At 39.1% G+C, this 20,081-nt stretch overlaps 1 protein-coding gene across 2 annotated transcripts in view; it reads right to left on the bottom strand.

The window, feature by feature from the left end:
* Positions 1-3,275: 3,275 nt before the first annotated feature.
* abtb3b (ankyrin repeat and BTB domain containing 3b) overlaps positions 3,276-20,081 on the bottom strand; it is an 89,216-nt gene continuing 72,410 nt past the window's right edge. The window contains exons 4-17 of one of the 2 annotated variants that reach the window (XM_084734598.1): positions 19,842-19,994; positions 19,396-19,561; positions 17,517-17,606; positions 14,842-14,943; positions 12,812-12,905; positions 12,478-12,613; positions 10,900-11,120; positions 10,590-10,768; positions 7,543-7,648; positions 6,719-6,821; positions 6,130-6,211; positions 5,945-6,013; positions 5,599-5,712; positions 3,276-4,484 (exon numbers count right to left, since the gene is read on the bottom strand). In XM_084734598.1, the coding sequence (XP_084590724.1) occupies positions 4,275-4,484; positions 5,599-5,712; positions 5,945-6,013; positions 6,130-6,211; positions 6,719-6,821; positions 7,543-7,648; positions 10,590-10,768; positions 10,900-11,120; positions 12,478-12,613; positions 12,812-12,905; positions 14,842-14,943; positions 17,517-17,606; positions 19,396-19,561; positions 19,842-19,994 (1,825 nt within the window). In that variant the 3' untranslated portion in view covers positions 3,276-4,274. The remainder of the gene's footprint in view (positions 4,485-5,598; positions 5,713-5,944; positions 6,014-6,129; positions 6,212-6,718; positions 6,822-7,542; positions 7,649-10,589; positions 10,769-10,899; positions 11,121-12,477; positions 12,614-12,811; positions 12,906-14,841; positions 14,944-17,516; positions 17,607-19,395; positions 19,562-19,841; positions 19,995-20,081) is intronic. The other variant, XM_084734599.1, reaches the window with a different exon arrangement.

The following is a 20,081-nucleotide window of genomic DNA, read 5'->3' as shown; positions in this document are numbered from 1 at the left end:
ATGTTTGGTACTTGGGTTTCACTGTAGCAGGTCGGCACAAAACCTGGGAGATGTTTTCACAATTGGTAACACACATTTCACTATGGTATATTTTTTCTTATCACAGTCAACACAACAGAATTTCAGTGTGAATTTAACTGTGCATCACTTTTCATTGCTTTGACACAAGATGCATTCAGTGACCACATCTTTCCATTTTTCCACCACTAGGCAACAGATGGTGAAACACCTACTGCAATGCCACCATAACTGCCAGATACAACCAGGGGAGATTTGTAAAGTTGTAACGACATTAACATGACACTCACATTCTGAAGAATCTAGTGGATAATTTCCAGTAAAGAAAATATTGTCCTCACTTAGAGAATATTTTTACAGAGGAGTACAGCAGACTGATAGACTTGAATATCATGATGTCACATTGAAGTTGAAGTTGACCTTTGACCTTTTCTATATAAAACATCATCAGCTCATCCTTTTATCCTATTAGATATCTGAGTATGAATTCTTGAGTCATGGCAAAAATGTGAGTGAGGTCACACTGATCTTGACCTTTGACCTTTGCCCATCAAAAGCAGTTCATCCTTGAGTCCAAGTGGACACAGGAACCAAGTTTGAAGAAATACCTTAAAAGCATTCCTGAGACAGGCGTATTGCCCTCACCAGAATGGAGAGGACATCAAGTCACAATGACCTTGACCTTTGACCTTTAACTACACAAATTTAATCAGTTCAATGCAGGAACAAAGACTGAAGAAAATTTGATCAGTTAATCTTTGAGTCCAAGTGAACATTTGTGTCAAGTTTGTGAATGTGATATCTCAAGAATACCTTGAGGGAATTTCTTCAGAGATGGGATGACCTAAAAACATTAATGCCTCCAGCCATAAAAACTTAAAGAAATAGAAGTCCTAAAAAATACTTTTCAAGGTCTTTCAGGAATTCTGGTCCTTCAGCATACAGTCATGAATGTGCACAAAAAAGGCTGATTCGTCCAGTAGTATTTGAGATCAGCTGCGGACAAGTTGTAGGTCCGATCACTCACTCACTCACTCACTCACTCACTCACTCACTCACTCACTCACTCACTCACCAATGTTCATGACCACCAGCCACATGATCAGATGTCCCTCTTGGATGCAGTGATGTCTGGATGTATCTGCAGAAGATTGTCAGGGATAAAAAGCGCAAAAAGATTCCTTCCCAGGTGGATTGTAAGAGAGGACATCAGGAGTGATGTGAATGGAAACTTGTCCTTGGTTAAATGCACAACTAGCACAGATGTTTTTCTATCAGCTGTATTTAAAGTTAGCATATGTAGTTTTGTATTGCATTACTGGAATTTGTTTCATTTTGTGCACCTGGAATTACCCAGCAAAAATGGCACAGTAAGCCCTATTGAAGCACACTGCAGCATTTCTAATTGATTTTATATGACAGATACTAACTAAATAAAATTAAAAAATAGATAAAATATGCTTCAAAGACAACAGTGATACTTCATAATTGTAGCACTACCTTTTTTCTTTTAGTCACCATGTAATGAGTGATGAAGTGTTACTGTTGGGTGACAAATGTGTCAGTGTTCTGTTGCAAGAATTAATCCTGAGATTTTCTTTCATTAGTGCATTTCGGATGTGATATGAGCTGCCGTGTTGAGCTGCATGCCACGAATCGTATTTTCTGAGCAACTTTCAAATGTGACCAGTGAAACTATAAAAAGAAATCTCATTTCACTATGACTGTCTTATTAAATTGGTATAAATCTGCATGAGAAGTGGGAGAGTAATTCTCTTCAGCAGCATCTCACTGACAGCAGCAGTACAGAGTAACCACACACAAGGTTTTCACTGCTTTGCTTTTACCCTCTTTTGCAGGAGTGGGCCAGTGGAGAACAAGGCCAGGTCTGTGCTCTCTGCACAGCCTTGATTCTCTCGTTCTAGTTCTCTTTTTGCAGTAGGTGGATACTTTATGTCTGATTGCTTTTTTCCTCCTGATTTCCCTTACACCTGTCTCTCTATTTTCTCTGACCATGACGCCCCCTCTGCACCTCCACCTCTTTGAACATTCATCCACATCTCGAAATTGGTTCAATACATATGAAATATCAAGCGTATCCCTCCACTGAAATAACATTTCACCATGAGTGTGGAGCTCCAAAACTGATTAAATGTACGCTAGTGATTTTTTTCTGACAAGCCAAAAAACACCAGAGTACATCAATAAACATAAATAAATATGAACAATAAAATAATACTGTTTTTTATTTTATTTTCCTTTTTTTGGTAGGAGCAGCTTCACTCAGTTACCTGCTTTCCTGATGTGAGATTTCTAGCTAGCTCACGTGAAAGAACACTGGTAGTAGTTTAACTTGCCTGCCTTTTCAGCTATGAAACCCAACTGCAGCTAACTTTCTGCATAAAACTACACAGCCTACTGTGAATTGCTGTAAACATCACTGTATAAACAGCAGCCTAGCTGAAGCATTTCAACGATGGACATGTAACTAGGTTTATTGTCCACCATTGTATTTCAGTGTCCAAATTGAGTGTGTAAATTGATTCTTTGATTGTTTAGCTTTGTTGTCTCAGTTGTATATCTGTATAAAATCAGCCTATATTATATTTACACTTACACATCTTAGCAAGAAGAAGGCTTAAGCTCAGATGTGCAACTGTCATAATTATTAGGTTGGATTTAGAATACCAAGTTAAGACTGATTTCGGCAGGTCCTGATGTCTTTGTCCACTTTGACTCTGATGAAGACACAGTAGTGTTAAAACATGAGTTTGTTTGCACAGTTTGGCTGTAAAATAATCAGTGTTTTCCAGTCCCATTTGTTTTCTGGTAGTTTTATTACATTCTGTCAGTTTTGGGGTATCATACAAGGAAATGGTTCAAGGGTATTTCTTCTCCTTTTTGTCATTGATTTCAGGCTATTTATGCAAGACTGCATTGGCTTTTGTGCAGTTGGGTGCCAAATTAAACCACCTTCCAGCTGTGATCTAACCTTTTGGCTGTGGAGAACAAAATAATAACGTGACAGGCTTCAAACTTTGACATCAAACAGAATAATATATGTCCCTTTGTGAGTGTGTTTTTGAGCCAGAGAGCGCACCAGAAGAATCTAAGGGCAGATTCACAGTATTGTTTATATTAATCTTTATAGAGGAAAGAAATATCAAGTCACACATATATAAGTCATGTGGTTTCAGCTGACAGCATAATGTTGCCAGCCCTGGAGCCTCGATCTCACACACGAAATGACGACACCATTTGACTGTTACATGTTTAGTGACCCATGCTGACCACGAAAATACTCTCGCCCAACTTTCAGTCGAATAAGTGTGAAAGCAGTTCCTCAATGTAATCTTCCAACAGAAAAAACAAAAAAAGAACAAAAAATAAAAACACAGTCATCCCTCTGACATGCAACACATAAACATAGATATTTAAAAGATGAGCTTTTTGTTTTTACAGCGATATCCAACAGTTAGACACATGAGAAAACATCTGTGGATATATACATTAACTTACATTATCAATAGCTCTGTTTTATCAACAATATTTACACAGTAGTGGAGGAAGGAAAAGTCCTCTTTCCCCCCCAGTTCCCACCCAAAGTCACATCATGAAAGTCCCTCTTTTGCATCACATTACAGGTATTGTCAGTTGTTTGTCTTGTTTGGCTTTAAAGAATAATCAGCACAGATAATTCTAAGTGACAAGTATACAAATTAATTACTCTGTACAGGTCCACGTGTTTAAGCAAATAATCACAACATGAGGCGGCACTTCCTCCTCACAGCCAGGGAGGGACACACTGATGGCTTATCACATTATGCTGAGGTTTGTTATCGTCTCAACACACTGGGCCATGTGTTCAGATGCTCTCACCGTTCCCTCGTTGTCCCACCTGATCCCTTCAGTGCAACATGTAACACACAGAGTGTACTACTTAGCGAGGATTTCTTGCTGAATGAGGGACGTTGTTACAGTAATGTATGTTATTGGCAAATTGTGGCATAATACAGCTATCTTATGACAGTCATTGTATGTTATTCATAGTTGACAGATATCAACAAGGCAGACGGACAGACTTGTACCATCTGTGCTAAGATAACAAGAAGCATATTAGCATGATGAGTTTCACAGAGACGAAGATCGAACCTGGACAAGTCCTGTTTTTCGCTTTCTCTTGAAATGATCTGTCAGTCGGATGCATCTCAATTCAGTATCGTGTCTCTGTTGCTGTGCTCAGGAAGGTCAGGAGATCAGACGATGGATCCCTTGGAGGAGGACAGGTGGATGGACTGGATGCGGATGGCTAGGGTTTTCTCCAGGTCCTGCAGGATGTCGCAGCCGGGGCTGTCTGGAGGTGCATCGTACAACAGCTGTTTGAACGGCTCCAGCTCAATCAGCATCACCATGTTCTTTAGGAAGTAGCCCTCTATGTAGGACGCCAAGTCTGGAGCATCAAGAAACTGTGAAAAAAGGGAGGGGAAATGTGTTTTTTTTTTAATCACTGAAAACTGTGAATTTTACCACTAGAAGTGCCAGAATTCCATAACAACTAAAACTGTTATTAGCAGTAATTGAATTGATTGATTGAATTCAAACTCATCTCATATGATAAATAATAATAATCTCTCATGATAAATACTCGATTAAACATCTGTTAGATATCTTTAAAAAATGAAATAACATCAAATTATAAATTTTGTTTAATTAATATATTCATCAGCATGCATGACCTCGCATATATTAAACTGCAATGATTGTGTATATTCACATCAGCAGGGTAATAACCATCAGTGATCCCATTAAAAATTTAGATTAGTCTAGAATTACTCAGAATGATTTATAACAAATTTCCTCCTAGAACCACCACAGAAAATAATCATAGCCAATGGGAAATGAATGGAATTGGGCTGATCTAAAATATATAAGCATACAATATAAATGCTGTAATGTAATATATATTATAATGTATAATATAATATAATATAACAATTGTATATATTCATACAATATAGATACAAGTATATATATATTTGTGTGTTTTTATATATTTTTTTTCAAAATGTTAAGAGGATTGATACACAAGTAAGAATACAGTGAGTTATAGGCACTGAGACAAAAGTGCTACAACTGTCCCCTTTCTTCCATGCTTCCCTCAAATTCTTCAATTATTCTACTGATTAGGACAACTTATTCAAATAGTATGGAATTTAATGGCAACCAAGCAACCAAGATGCACCTCCCACCATGCAAAGAAGTATCAGTGTAACTGCAGCAACTGCAGTGTGGTCAATATAACCAAAATAGGTCAAATAATCACATTTTCTTTGCCTTTTATATAATTTACATAGAAGACATTTTAAGCAAAAATACAGTCAGTTTTAAGAGGAGTTAGGCACCAGCAGCAATGTATTCTTAATTCAACAAAGTTGTGCACATATCAATTTGAAAATGATCAAAATGACCATCAGTCATTTTAGTGATAACAAATTACAGACAGGTCAGCTTGTTTGTGTACGGTCCCGTTGTTAAAGTGTGGGTGTATTCACTCTGTAAGACACAGGTCTATTTTTGCACCTTGGTGTGGTTGTAGATCTCCACGCACGTCTCAGTATTTATGTTCTTGGAGCAGATAATCTCACAGTGCCTCTGCAGCGCCTCCAGTTGGAAGAACTTGGCTGCAGACAGAAGCTGTAAAATAAAAAAAAAATCAAGTCAAATTTAAAGTTTAGAATCAGTTCTCACTCCCAACAGCCCTGACATAATTCTTCTTCTTCTAAGTATCACCATGGTATTTGAACAGTGCAATATCCATAAGTCATCTTGAGACTCTAAAGTGGTTCATAGTTTAAAGGTTTGTATTCAGTGCAAGTTTCATAGTACATAATACAGCTGGCAGTGAAAGATGTGATAATGTGCTGACCTCCATAACATCAATGTTCCTGATGTGCAGAGCGTCTGTCCCTCCACAGTACAGATACTGCATCACCAGCTGAGAGGAAGAAACACGTAATGCAGTGCACAGCTCCCATACAAGGGTAAATACAGTGTGAATTAAAGAAGGAAGGAGTATGACTGTTTGACTCGAGCGTAATTCAAGTGTCTCACCTGAAAAATATGGTATTTGACATTGCTGATTTCAATGCATGTGTTCTCACCACAAGGTCTGTTTGCTAGGAGGGTTTTAAACCTTGAGAGAAAGAAAAAAGAGGGGGAGAAGGAGAGAGAAATCAAATGAGAGAAATCACTGGAAAGATGAGACGTTAATGTTTTTAACACTGTGAATAACATGGAGGGAAAATACAGTAAGCCTTGAATGGCTGTCCAGTAATAGGTTAGTTTTACACTAAAATGAGTTTCCATGTGTTATTTGATGTTTTCTCTGTGGACATGATATCAGCAACACATTCGAGTGATGTTGTGTCATTTCTCTTCAGTCACTTTACGACATTAATGCAACATGACGTGAGAGTGAAATGGATGGTAGAAAGGTACAGTACTGACATCACATCTCATCAACATATCAGTGCAGCTTTTTAAGTGTTTGCTCAAGGCTGCATGAATTAAAGTATCTTTTCATATTAAAATTTATTTGAAAAGCGATGTTTAAAGGTGCCATATGTAAGACCCTAAGGTTCAAAAATGAGTACTGCTGTCCAAATAGCAAGTTGGAGCCTTGCTCTTTAAGTAAGTATACCTGTTGGAAGCTGTGAAGAGCAGGACTTTGTGGGCATAAAAGGGTTTCCCCTCCACCAAAAAGGTCACATCTGACATCTCTTTGTTATTCAGGAAGTGAGGATCTGAAAGACACATGACCAGAAAAGCGTGATGTTTTTCTGATTATCATTAAAAAAAAAAAATGGAGTGTAGAATCTCACTAACCATTCTAGATACATTTCTGCTACATTTTTATCACTCTTGTAACATTGTAACACCATTTGTATCATACTTGACACTGAGACCTGTACAGTATTAATATGATCAATTATCAATGACCACTTATGATCAGTGCACTGTGGGCAGCAGCCAGCCTGTGGAATGAGCAATATTTGTGATCAATGACTTTCTGTAAATTCTTGACATATTAAATATGATACAAAACAAACATATATCATATATGTGAGTGAAACACTTCAGTTTAAAAAAAAATGTAATTTTTCTGGCAATTATTTGATTTGTTAGGCTTTACAGGATAATTTCTATTCCAATCTCTGAACACTAGGTGGTGGTATGTGCACTTTCCATTTTTCTGCATTATTAACTAATAACATCCAACTAAAGCACTGTGTCCTGAGAGCTGTGTTTTTTACACGGTTAAACAGATTTTATTTAATTTTTTTACACACACACACACACACACACACACACACACACACACACACACACACACACACACACACACACGTATGTGTGTACATATATATATATATATATATATATTTATATGTATATGTATATGTATATATATATATATATATATATATATATATATATATATATAACACACACACAGGCCCTCACCCAGGCGTGACGTTTGCTTCCTCTTGATCTCTGCCAGTTTGGGGATGGGGTATGGGCCGTAACACTGGGTGAAGATTGCAGACAGCTGCTGGCTGATCACCTCGTTCTGCCAGAGAAAACACAGACAGAGAAGCAAAACATCAGAGAGTGAGGAAAGCTGCTTGGGCGGGCAGCGCTCAGCCAACATCCAGGAGTTCCTGTTATGCAAGAACAAAAGCACTTACAGTAATGATCCTCTCCTACACAAACATCCCCAACACAATTATCAGCACAGTGAGAGGTTAAACTTCTGCAGCCTTCCATCACACTCAGAATTCACTTTATTCAAGCAGTTTTGTTCTAATAAGCCTCATATTCATGGCTACCTCACACTTTTGACAGGGGATCAGATGAATATCAGGCTCATCTCTTGCACCCCGTATTCCTCAGAGATAAGTGCATCGGGGAACACCGTGACAAGCTGGGCTACTGTAGGAGTGTGAAAGAGAAAGAGAAAGAAAGAAGAGTGAGATCTTCTTACTCTCACACCTAACTTTCCACTTGTTTCGTGTGGTGGTAAATCTGAGGGAGAAGAAGGAGGGGCAGTGCCATTCAGCTGCAGCAGCGGTGCGCAGCATTACAAGCCCCGCGTGTGCAGTCAGGCTGCTTGGTCTTACTGAAGCATGGCGCCAACAAACAGCTATTAACAGCCACCTATTCCACCTATTCCACCTGGAACACATATACATTTTTATTCCCCCCAGTCACAAGCCACATTCAATGTGAATGAGAGAGATTTACTATTTGCTGTACTATGTTATTTGTAGTATCTGTAACATGCTATTTGCTATAGTATTTTTCCGTATGTGTTTTCACTCTATGTTTAGGGTTTCAATGAGTAAACACTTGCTCTGGCAACATATACAGTGTTACATCATGCCAGTAAAGTAATCTGAAATTGAGCAAGAGTGGCAAAAATATAAATTGAATTGAACTGAATTGAATTGAATTGAATTGAATTGAATTGAACTGAACTGAATTGAATTGAATTGAATTGAATTGAATTGAATTGAATTGAATTGAATTGAATTGAACTGAATTGAATTGAACTGGACTGAACTGAATCAAACTGAGCTGAACTGAACTGATTTTTAACTAAACTGCTAAGTGAAGGTTTCAGTGGGCCGCGGCAGCAGACTATCTGGCAGAGGGAAGATGAACGGGCGATACCTTGATGTCTCTGGTCCTCATGGTGAAGTAAACAGTGCCAGTGGTCCCTGATACCCTCATAGAGATGAGGGTCATCGACACCACCATATATCAGCCCAGACAGAGACAAGGACTGACAATGCAGTAATCCACTGAAGGCTATGTGTGTGTCTGTGAGAGAAGAAATATTGTCGGTCGGGGAATGCACATGCATGTGAGTCTCCGCAGGTCTGCTTTGTGTGTTATTTATTTGAGTGTGTGAGTGTGTGTGTGCACTGCAGTGTTTTCTTCTCATATCAGCATTGACAGCAAATCTCATATAGCTGGCAGGGCAGTGCTAAGCCAAGACAAAGTAGACAAAACAAACAGAGGTGCCAGACGGGACAGTGATGTGCTGCTTTAAATCTAATGTGGCCTACCAAGGGGATCATGAGCTTCAGTAATGAGACGAGGCCTTGATCTAATGAGCAGCAACGGAGAGGAGCGAGGGGTGCTTGTCATAAATCATTATCATTTCAAGTAATTGATATTGAGTAGGCCTCCGGGGCTCTGTCAGTCTCTGTGAAGCTGATGACCTGACTGTTTAATGACAATCACACAGAAAAGAGATGAGCTCAATAAAACAGAGAGTTATGAAAGTGCAGAAGAACATCTTAAAGATAGAGATCAAAATGCAGCTTTTAATCATGTTCTAGTGATTGCACAACAGAGTGGCGCCTCAACCAGCTGAAATCCAAAGTGATTTAATTAAAAGTGCAGGACGCGATTCTGGAGAAAGATAGTTGACTGTTAAATATCATTCCCAGGGCGCCAAATACTGACATTCTGGTTATGAGACTCAACAATCATCTATCTTACTGACCTGTGATTGGCCAGAGTCTCCTGTGCCATGCAACATTTTCTGAAGCCTAAAAACAGAGCCAAGAGGATGAGCATAAGTCTACTTTTATATCAGACCACATGAATTACATTATGCCTAAAGGTTATTATGGAACTTTTGACACTAAAAATAAACAACAACACTTTATTGGAAAGGGTGAGCATAAGACTGTTCCAGGTGGACCAGGACTGGACACAGCCTCAGAGACTGACGGTGGCCAGTTTGACTTTTCAGGGTTTGACTCCTGGCTCTCCAGGGTTGAGTCAGATAATTAAGTTGCTAGCTCCGTGGCTAATCAAGCTACACCATTCAAAGTTTGACCACACTTTCTCATTCACTGCAGTCAAAGATTTCATAAGGAAATCTTTGATTGCAAGAGCAGAGGACAGTGTGTGGGAGTCTTTCTTGCCTTTTATTGTCGACCCATGGTCTGCTACGCACCTGTCAATCTACAGATGTGCAAATGTCTGTGCTCTTTGATATTTTAGATCCAAAGTCGCCACCGTCTGCTTTAATGAGAGCTTTTCCCTCTGTCCAGATGGTGGTCCAAATGGCACCATTTTAGTAGAGGTCAAGGGAATATGTTCATGGCAATATTACAAAAGCATTTGACAGTGTAATAAAACTTAATGTTGTCTTTATGACATTTTTCCAAAATTTACCAGGAGAATACTCATGACACACCCATAATCCTCTTATGACAGCTACTGTCAAAACCAACCATATATGGCATAAAGCTAAACAGTTTCTTCATGTAAAGTTGACAGGTTATGTTGTTTTGGTTAATGTCAAGTTGTAATAACAAAGACATCTCAAACAATCTCAACTTTGCATTACAAATGGCATAACTGACCAAATGACACTTAGTGACAACAGTCATGAAGGCATTGTTATGACAGTGTTATGACAGTTTTATGCACACCCCATCAAATAAAGTGTTTGCAAATGAACTATGTGTGTGACACAGACAGTGCAGTACCTTGCTGGCTCTGAGGATCTGAAACATGAGAGGCAGGCCGTGCGTGATCAGCTCCTCGGTGTACTCCTCTTCCTCGATGCAGCTGAACTCTTTCAGAAGACCCTGGATCAGAGGTCGGCGGTGCTGATGGAAACACGTGCGCAAAGACTCCAGCCAAGTGTGCAAAGTCCATGGGACGCCTGAGAAATAGTTACGAATGTAAACACACATGAAAATTATCCAGTTCACACACAAACATGCACAAAGAAAGGGTGCGCACAGGATGTGATTCTGTACAAAATGCATGCAGATGATTTAAAAGGAAACTAACCAAGGCTCCGTATATCTATGGTGATGTCTACATGTCCGTGTTCTGAGCTGTGGTACATGGCTTCTTTCAGGGCTTTAAGTTTGGCCTTCCCAGTTCGGATCAGGTCGATCTGAGACGGACTTCTGCCTTCCAGCTCTGAGCCCTCTGCCAGAATCTCCTCCAGGGATAAGACATCTCCTTTCCCTTTCTCTGTATGGGACAGCAGCTTACGAAACACATTCCTATTAGGAGAAAAAACAAAGAAGAAATTTGATTGGTCTTTGCAGATTATATTAGTGAGTCACATTTTATTGCAAAAGTCTCCCGTTCAATATCACCAGAATTAGCAAACAGGTGCATTTGACTTACTGTATAATGTGATGATGTCAGTTTGAAATGCTTAGTGCATGTCAACACACGTGAAACACATTTTGAATGTTTGGTTCTCCACGTGGACCTCCTTGGCTATGTTAGGATAGTCTGGTGCTTTTGTCACCATGTAATATCTGTGTCATTTTGTGATTCACTGGAAGACCTTTTTCATTTTATAACTAATCATTCCTTATTAGCTTACATCTCATAAAATATGGCTGCCTAACAAAATCAAAGTGGTCTATTGTTGCTAAAGACAGTGTAGCACAGGGTAAGACAGCCCCAGATGTGGTGAGCTATTACTATTACAATAAAAACTCTTCAAAATGTTCATTTATTTATTCTAGTAAAATGCATCAAAGATCTTCATGAATATAGTCTGAGAGCATAATATAAATTTCCTATTATTGGCCAGTAATTTAATCATCAATCAAATTAGGGGGACAAATTAGGTGATACTCTATTTTCACAGTTCAGCGGCATTTCAGAATAAGTTCATCATAATTTGTGAGAAGTTTCCTCCTTTTTTTTTTTTTTTTTTTTTTTCTAATTATAGGGGAAACAGATAATATTTAAATAGCAAACTTACAATTTATCACAACTAATTGCCAGCAGAACATAGACAGAAGAGCATAGTAGGTCAGCTAAACAGGGAAAAATGTCATATCAGTATAGAGGCAAGTGGAAATGAAGGCTCTGTAAAATAAATTCTTGCCAAAAACTATTCTGCATACATGTTTATGCTGAACTTTTATGGTCTTAGCACACATGGGCGGAAATTTCCACAATACTTGCAGAAAACTGAATTTGAACAGGGGTTGAGGAAGTTCATGAATTTCAAAACAAGTAAACGTTGAAACATAATATTAGCGCTGACCATACTGTATTTGATCAATTCTTCATTTTCATACGTTTGAGATGGTTGTGCTGTTTTTTCTATCTTTACATTGTGCCATCTCAAGCAAAAATAAAAACAAAATCGTGAAGAGGAGCAACAACAAAAACACAAGCAGACAATGGGTGTTTAGTGAAGCAGCATTAATGACACAAACTAATTGAACAGAAGAGGAGTCAAATTCATGGACATGCTCTGTGTTTGTACATAAATAAGATTATATGCTGAATACACAGGATGAGCAGAGTGTGTTTGTGTATCTTCTATTTATCCTCTCAGGAGTGTGTGTACTGTTTGAACATGAATGTGTGTGTGTTTGTTACCTACTGTACCTGTGTCCGTGAGCTGCTGCCAGACTGTAGGAGTTCATGTCTCCCTGTGGTGCTGTAGAGATGCCATTACGGTACATGGTTCCCACCATGGGGTCGGCCCCCCGCTCAAGCAGCAAACTCACTAGCTCGAAGTTGCCTGTGTGTGAAAAACAGTTGGCAGAGACACCAAAAATGAAAGTAAGACAAACATTCGATCATTATTCTGCATGCATGCCTCACGCTGACAGTCAGGTGTTGTTATCAGCTGCTTATAGGAGGCCAGCTGGTGCTGTCAGCGTGCTACAGTACAGTTGGACAGGAGGCAGAGGATGGGAGTCACAGCGTGTCTCCGTACCTGCAGCAGCAGCCAGTTGCAGCGGGGTCTCTGTGTAGTTCTCCATCCCGTCCTGCAAGGACCCCTCCACGTTGGCTTTGGCATCCAGCAGCAGCTGCGGTGGTGGTCGGGTGTTGACAAAGAGAGGCATGATGGGAGAGAGGGAGGTAAACAGAGAAAGCAGGGTGAGGAGAAAAGGAAGAATCAGTCAAAATCATTATAAATCAGTCTGTTAGAATTCAGCTTCCTTTATCTGCTGACTTGTTCACATGCACAGAGAATATTTAAGTTTTACATGACTAGTTCACAGTGTTTCCTGCACTGTGTATTTTAGCCTTCCCAGATCCTTGAAAGTGTTGTTCTTCAGTGACTAATTTAGTTTTCATCGTTCAACATTTTGGGAAATACACTTATAAAGATTTATGCCATTCTCACACCTGAAGCACAGCTAACAGCCAGTTAGCTTAGCAAGAAATAGTCAAATCCCTGTAAAACCAAAACTTGTCCTTTTTATATTCACTTTTTATGAATTAAACAAGCAAGATGTTAATTAGTGAGTTTCCAGTTTTTATGCTACATGTAAGCTAAGCTATCCCTTTCAGTAACTTCAGTAATTTTTTTTTAATCACTTCTCAAAAAAGTCATTATTGAAGTGTCCCGGGTTCAAATCAAGCTCAGATCATCCCCTCTTACTCTACTCTCTTTCCTGTCTCTCTGCAGCTGTCCCTGTCCAATGAAGGCAAAAAGCCTAAAAATAATAGCATAATCAAGGATTAATTAACCTGAATAAGTATTGTTCACACTTTGGCTCCAGTGCCCCTATAAAATGCATAGTTACTGGTTAATGCATTATAGTGCATTATAAAGGATTAATTAACCTCAATAAATTGAGACGTTAGATTAAGTATCACCAAAATGCACAGTTAACTATTAATAAGTGCATAGTTAACTGCTAATTAATGCCTAATTAAATGTCATATTATCTAAAAATGATCAAAAAAGTAAAGTTTATTACAGGCACCTTAATATAAAGTGTTACGATTATCTTTATTATTATGATTATGGTGATGATGGTGATTATTATTATTAGTAGTAGGAGCTTCAAATTTAATGTACAGTCATGAGAGTGGTATCAATATTTCCATCTAACTCTCAGCAAGAAAGAAACATGTCTATATCTCAAAATATCAAAATATTCTTTTAATGTTGGTGATATTTTCAAATGTAAATGAAGCAGTAATAACTATGAGAATATACACATGTTTACTATACTGTTTCACTGATTCATTATTATTGTTTTACCTGTAAACTGTAGGTTTTTCTATATTTAAAGTCTTCTGTTAAGTTTATTTACATTTATCATTGCAATTTATCTGGGGAACAATATTTTTTGTAACAGAGAGAATGATCTAAACACATTTCTGAATCTCATAACTTTGTGTCATCTAATGAGATGAAAAAACTGACTTGCATTTAAAATTAATATCTTGGAAAAAGTGTGTGAAATGATTTATATTTAATGACAATACATTTTGACTCCGGGGATATCTTTTTAACTACATTTGTTCTTTTATCTGATGTCCTCAGAGTTCAGGTTGTGGTGTCGCATGGCTTAAACATTTTCCATTAGAATTTAATGATTCAAAATCCAATGAACGGATCATTTAGAGGACAAACTAAATTAGTTAAATGAGTTCGATAACAATTAGGCTGCTGTGTTTCCACTTTCCACTCGCTAAATGCAGTCTGATCCATTTGCTCAAAAATGCAAATTGACAGGAGGCCATGTTGTTCAGACATGAAGATCAACTGGGTAAATGCCCTCTTCAAAGATAAAAAGATCAAACTGCACATCACACAAACAAGATCTTGATCATTCTGAAAAATGAGAACAAAAAAGAGAGACAGGAGAAAACTCGCAGTGGAGAACCATTATCATTGTCACCACCAAGAAGCTTTGATGACTGAAATGACAATGACGACCAACCATGAGCTGAAGCACAACGACAGGTCATGATGAGAGAGTCACAGGTGAGGAAGGACGTCACTACCTGCACCACAGGCACATGTCCGTGTAACACAGCGAAAGTGAGGGGCGTCGCCTGCCGCGTTTCGGGAAAGACTGAGGGGTGCTTGTGCACTGAGTTTGGCACCTGGGGAAGGGACACAGGTGGGTGGGTTGGGTAGGTAGAAGGGAGAAAGGTGAGGGGAGAGAGATATGAAGCCATTAAAACTACTACATGGCCTATGGAGCACAAGACAAGCAGCTGCAGGGAGGAGAAGGGGGACAGGAAGCTCTACAGGACAAACTAGAGTAATTAACTAGGAACCCTGGGGCTGCAGAGGACATCCTGTCACTGTGCTCGCCTTCTAATGAACACGATGGATTGATCTGTCTAGTTAGACCTAGCGTTTTCACTCTGATCTTTCCGTCCTCCTCCGCTGTGGGTTTCTCTGACGGGGCTCTGACCTGACCTCTCTTAGACTCATCTCTGCGGTCAGGCTGCAATGACAAAGTGTGAGTCAAATGAAAGCGTGACATACATGAGACACAGCAACATGAACAAAGCACAAAGGCACATCTGCTGATTCAGGAGGAACAAGGCAAAATTCATTTAATTTGGAAATGAGTGAAGCTGCAACATGTATTTCATGTTGCAGTTAAGGTTTGCAGTTTATGGTTGACTGTAGCTGTATTGCCACTGGAAATAAAAGTTGAATTTTCCTCTATAACAACTACATCTCTTATTGTTTTAATCAGATGCACACCAGATTTTTGTTCAGGCAAAAGTATCTAATAACTTCAGAAGAGTACTGGTGCCAGGCATAAGAAAAAATGAATCAGGAGATTATCATTATTATTTACTACTTTTATTTTATTTAGCTTTTTGGTAATAAAGTCATGATATTGACAATAAAATCAAAACATTTCAACTTTATTCTCGACATGGTGTGTCAACTTTATTCTTAACATTATGACTTTATTCCTAATTTAAGACTCTATTCTCAACAATTCGACTTCATTATTAACATTTGGACTTTAATCTTAACATTTCTACCTCATTCTCAAGATATCAACTCCATTCTTGACATTTTGACTTCATTATTAATATTTTGACTTTATTCTACCCATTTCAAGTTTCTTCTCAACATGGTATTTCAACTTTATTATCAACATTTGACTTTATTCTCATAATGCAAAATCAATAAACATCCTCCACCTCTGATTATTTTTATCTTTTTACCTGGCATATATTAAAAGTTTGACTTTGTTCCACACATTTCAATTATTCTCAAAATGCAAAATAACAATGAAACAAACAAAACAATCCTTAATGTGCCCCCTATTTCGTTGGAAATAACTGCCATGAGCAAAGGGTGAAATAATTTGGTTTTATTGCACTTTATCTATTACAGCATGAAGTCAATCCAAAGAATATAAATTGGCATTACCAATGTAGTGAGCTAATGTTTAACCTGTTAGGTCCCTTATAAATATGTTACTGTCTTCCATAAATAGTTGACAGGTTCCTCTGTTTTTCCTCAGTGTGAACCCCCTTTCTTCAAGCCTAACACCCTAAAAGTACATTGCTGTATATCAGTAATGGTGAGCAGCCTGCCTCTGTCTGCGATCTGGGAACATACATATTTCATATGTTCTTTAATAAGCCCTCAATCTGAGTTTTGAGAGACACCCCTTTGGTAACAGCTTTGTTTCCTTGTCCTGTACCCCGCAGTCTTAGTCTTGTTTTCTTACACTGTTCTGTCATTTAAATAATAGTGGCAACCGTTAAGTAATTTATTAATACCTGAGGCTGTCCAGCTGGTGAAAGAAACCTGTTTTCCCACATCAGAGACAAACAACATTTATCTCTAACTGATCAAAATTCAACCAGGATCACAACCAGGTGAAGAAAATGAATCTGAAAGCGGGTCTTTATATTTTGGTCAACAGTGCTTTGTGCTCTGGCCAGGGGTCATGCATGCAGTGGACTGCAGATCAACTCTGACACGATGGCTCATGGGACATGTTGTTTCTGGTGACTAACAAAGACCGTGAGGACCATGAGATCATGAGGCCTTAATTGAACCACCTCCTCTGAAGTCTGCTCAGAGTTAAAGAATACCATCTCGATTCTCTGAAGACTCCGTGGGGAATTCAGTTTGCTTTAAGTCAAGCCATCTGACAGAGAATAAAATGACTCAGTAACAAACCTCTGCGTCATGTCTTATGCTCTAAATACTGAAATGCAAGTGAGTTTCACTGCACATACAATTTCAAGCTGCTTTCATGCTGCTATATATCATCTGAGTGGCTGGGCAGTCATAGCCTCATGATCCTCAGCTCTGATACATTTAGACACATGATGGGAGAGAACAAAGAAGAGGAGATGGAAGGACAACATGATTGGTTTTCTCCAATTCAATGCCACACACAGTAGTTTTCAGTATTAAAAAACATTAAATCACTTTAGGACTATCAGAGAAACACTGTACATATTAAAGAATTCAAGTTGTAAAGTCCAGTTCTCCTTGACATATACAATGCTGATGTCTCCCATTAAAATTCACTCACAGCATTCATATTTTAAAAACTTAAATATATTTCTTTTTATCTGATGAGGGCAATGTGCACTCCATTCTGCTCTGTGTGATTTTAATCCTTCCTTCATTTGACTTTGATCTGCCCAATGTCGAGACCAGAATAGCAGTAAGCAGCACTGACCTCGCTGTTAATATCCGCTCCCGCGTCCAGCAGCATCTGAACCATGGCCTCGTCTCCACGGACACAAGCATACATCAGCGGGGTCATCCCCTACACCAAGCACAGGTACAGAGAACAAGAGCAAACATATCATTTCACTAGTTTAAGATACACTCCCCCTTGTACTTCAGTTTCTATACATGAACTAAGTTTTACATTTTGTCATAGGACTTATTATACACCTATTCATCCCCAGAAAATATTCCCCGACAGTTCAACTCTCTGCTATAAATGCAAAACGCTCAAAGGTATGTTTTCCCATTTGTTTTGGTCATGTGATCACATCCAGGCATTTTGGAAAGAGGTTCATTCTTCTTCATTCTTTTATTTCTGGCTAAAAGAAGTGTCTTGCTGCGATGATTTGATCTGAAGGTCCCCATGGTCGACATGTGGTTATCACAGATATCGGCCCTTCTCCTGCTGAAGAGACTGACTGATAACCTCAGTCATAAGTCAGAAAAGTTTTGGAGACTTTGGAAATTCCTGCATTCTTTCCCACAGAAATTCTGACTCACATGTCCCCGGAAGGCCATGGTTGACTGCTTCATCTGTGCAAAATCTGTTGTGTGGGATTTTTCTGTTTTGTACAAACATTTTAAACTAAGGTATAGTTTATTGTCTCACAGAGAAATGTGCTTTGGATCAAAGCTGCAGCATCACACAACATACTACAAACATGTAAACATAGATCATACACACTTGCAAATATCTGCTTAAATTTACGTGTTGAGTTTGTGACAGTTTCCTTCAAATAAAATAATAACATATATGAAGTAATAACAAAGGCAAATATTTTAAATAATAAAAGCAAATAAAATCAAGCCAGTTTAAAATAATAAAACCAGGTAAAATCAGCCACTTTCAAACAATACAAGTGCAAACAAGCTGGATATTAAATAGGCAGGTTGCAGTATCCTAGTCTGTAAATGCTGGAGGATGGGATAAATGAATTGTTTCGTCTACAGTCTGAAGGCAGCACCTAAAATTCGGGGACCAGGATGTTCTGTTGGATCATTTTGAAACTTCTGTGCACAGATTTCTCATTAAAACAAGATGAATTTGGTGCTGTTCTGTTTTTCCTATGATCCTTATTGCTTTTTTAAAATTATACTTAGTATATTTCTTTGTTTTTTGCATGTATTCTTTATGTTGAAGGGTGTGTTTGTAGGATATATTAAAATAATAATCATAAAAAAGATTTCAAGTATCTTATTTCATTGAGGAGGGTCTGCGTCAGACGTTTGATATTAGTTATTTGAACACAGGTTTAACTTTTGCAATAAAGTCGTACAAAGCCAGGCAGAACATTTGCACTGCTCTTAACTTGTATCCTTGACAGTTCCACTCCAGGCACCTTGAGTCTGATGAGAGTAATATTCTGTTATTGATCGTTTTAAAGGATACGTTATGAATCTGTATCTCCTCTGGGCCATCAGTCATGTCAGCAGACCTTGTTTGACAGAAACATACAGCACTAGGCTTGTGTTTGAAAGGTTCTGCTAAGCTCAGCCGCAGACTAAATGTTGATTTTTTTTCTCCTATGGAAAATCACGAGTTACACTTGCAGTATCCCCCTGATGATTTACTGTACGGGATGTGGGAGTCATGATGTAATGCAGAGCACCTCGACAGGAAAGCTGCAGGAAAAATATAAGTCAGATAAAGCTTTAATATTCATGGCTGTCTCTCTCCTCACAAGTCTGCATGGTGCTCAAAGGTGAAGGAGCCACAGTTTACCAAGCAAACAAGATTTTCTGTTCCACAGGCTGCATGTGCGTGTGTGTATCAGGGTAAATGTGCCTGCATATGCATTATTTAACGTGTTGACTAAGTCTCTAACCTGTTCACTCATGCTGTTGATACCATCAGGCCCCAGCAGGTTGACAGCCTGCTTCACAAGGTCCGTGCGTCCGCAGCTGAGCATACGGAAGCCCAGGTCCTGCAGGAACTTTGCTTCAGTTGAGGCAGCATCCAGTTTCCTCGAGGCACAGAAGCAGTCATCCGTTCTGAAGGGCAAAGCACACAAAGTGATTCACAGCACAAGCAAGATGGTTTTGACTGTATATTTTCCCCTGAACACCTGACAAGTTTTATTTTTTTTTTTATCACTACAGGGAGGAGGAGTGCGTGGGAAATACGCCTATCTTTTCATGCTTGGTGACTGAGCTTGTGTGCGAGTTCACACGCGTGCCTGCTGGTGTGTTTTTATGTGCAGAGGAAGAGGAAAGAGGTTGGGTGCACACACGCTGTGCAGCCTGAAGGCAAGCACTCTGCTTACAGCCATACCGGAGCTGACGGGGTTCGCAGTCCACTCCAGGCAGCAGCAGTCTGGCAGCCTGCCGGACATCATCGCTGTCCACAGAGAAGCTGCGTCTGTGCTCAGCATGGACCACAGCTACGCGCACCCACTCCATCAGAGGCGGCAGCACCATGAACGGCCTGTAGGAGGAGATAGAGGCACATGTTGTGGCCACTACGGACTCACAGTGAACTTCAGTCACACTCAGTACTTAGTGTGCCCAGGCA

Source organism: Lutjanus erythropterus, chromosome 13 (genome assembly GCF_056507025.1).
Source record: "Lutjanus erythropterus isolate fLutEry1 chromosome 13, fLutEry1.hap2, whole genome shotgun sequence".
Lineage (NCBI taxonomy): Eukaryota > Metazoa > Chordata > Actinopteri > Lutjaniformes > Lutjanidae > Lutjanus > Lutjanus erythropterus.
The sequence above is the reverse complement of the archived record's forward strand: the minus strand, read 5'-3'. Positions and strand labels throughout refer to the sequence as shown.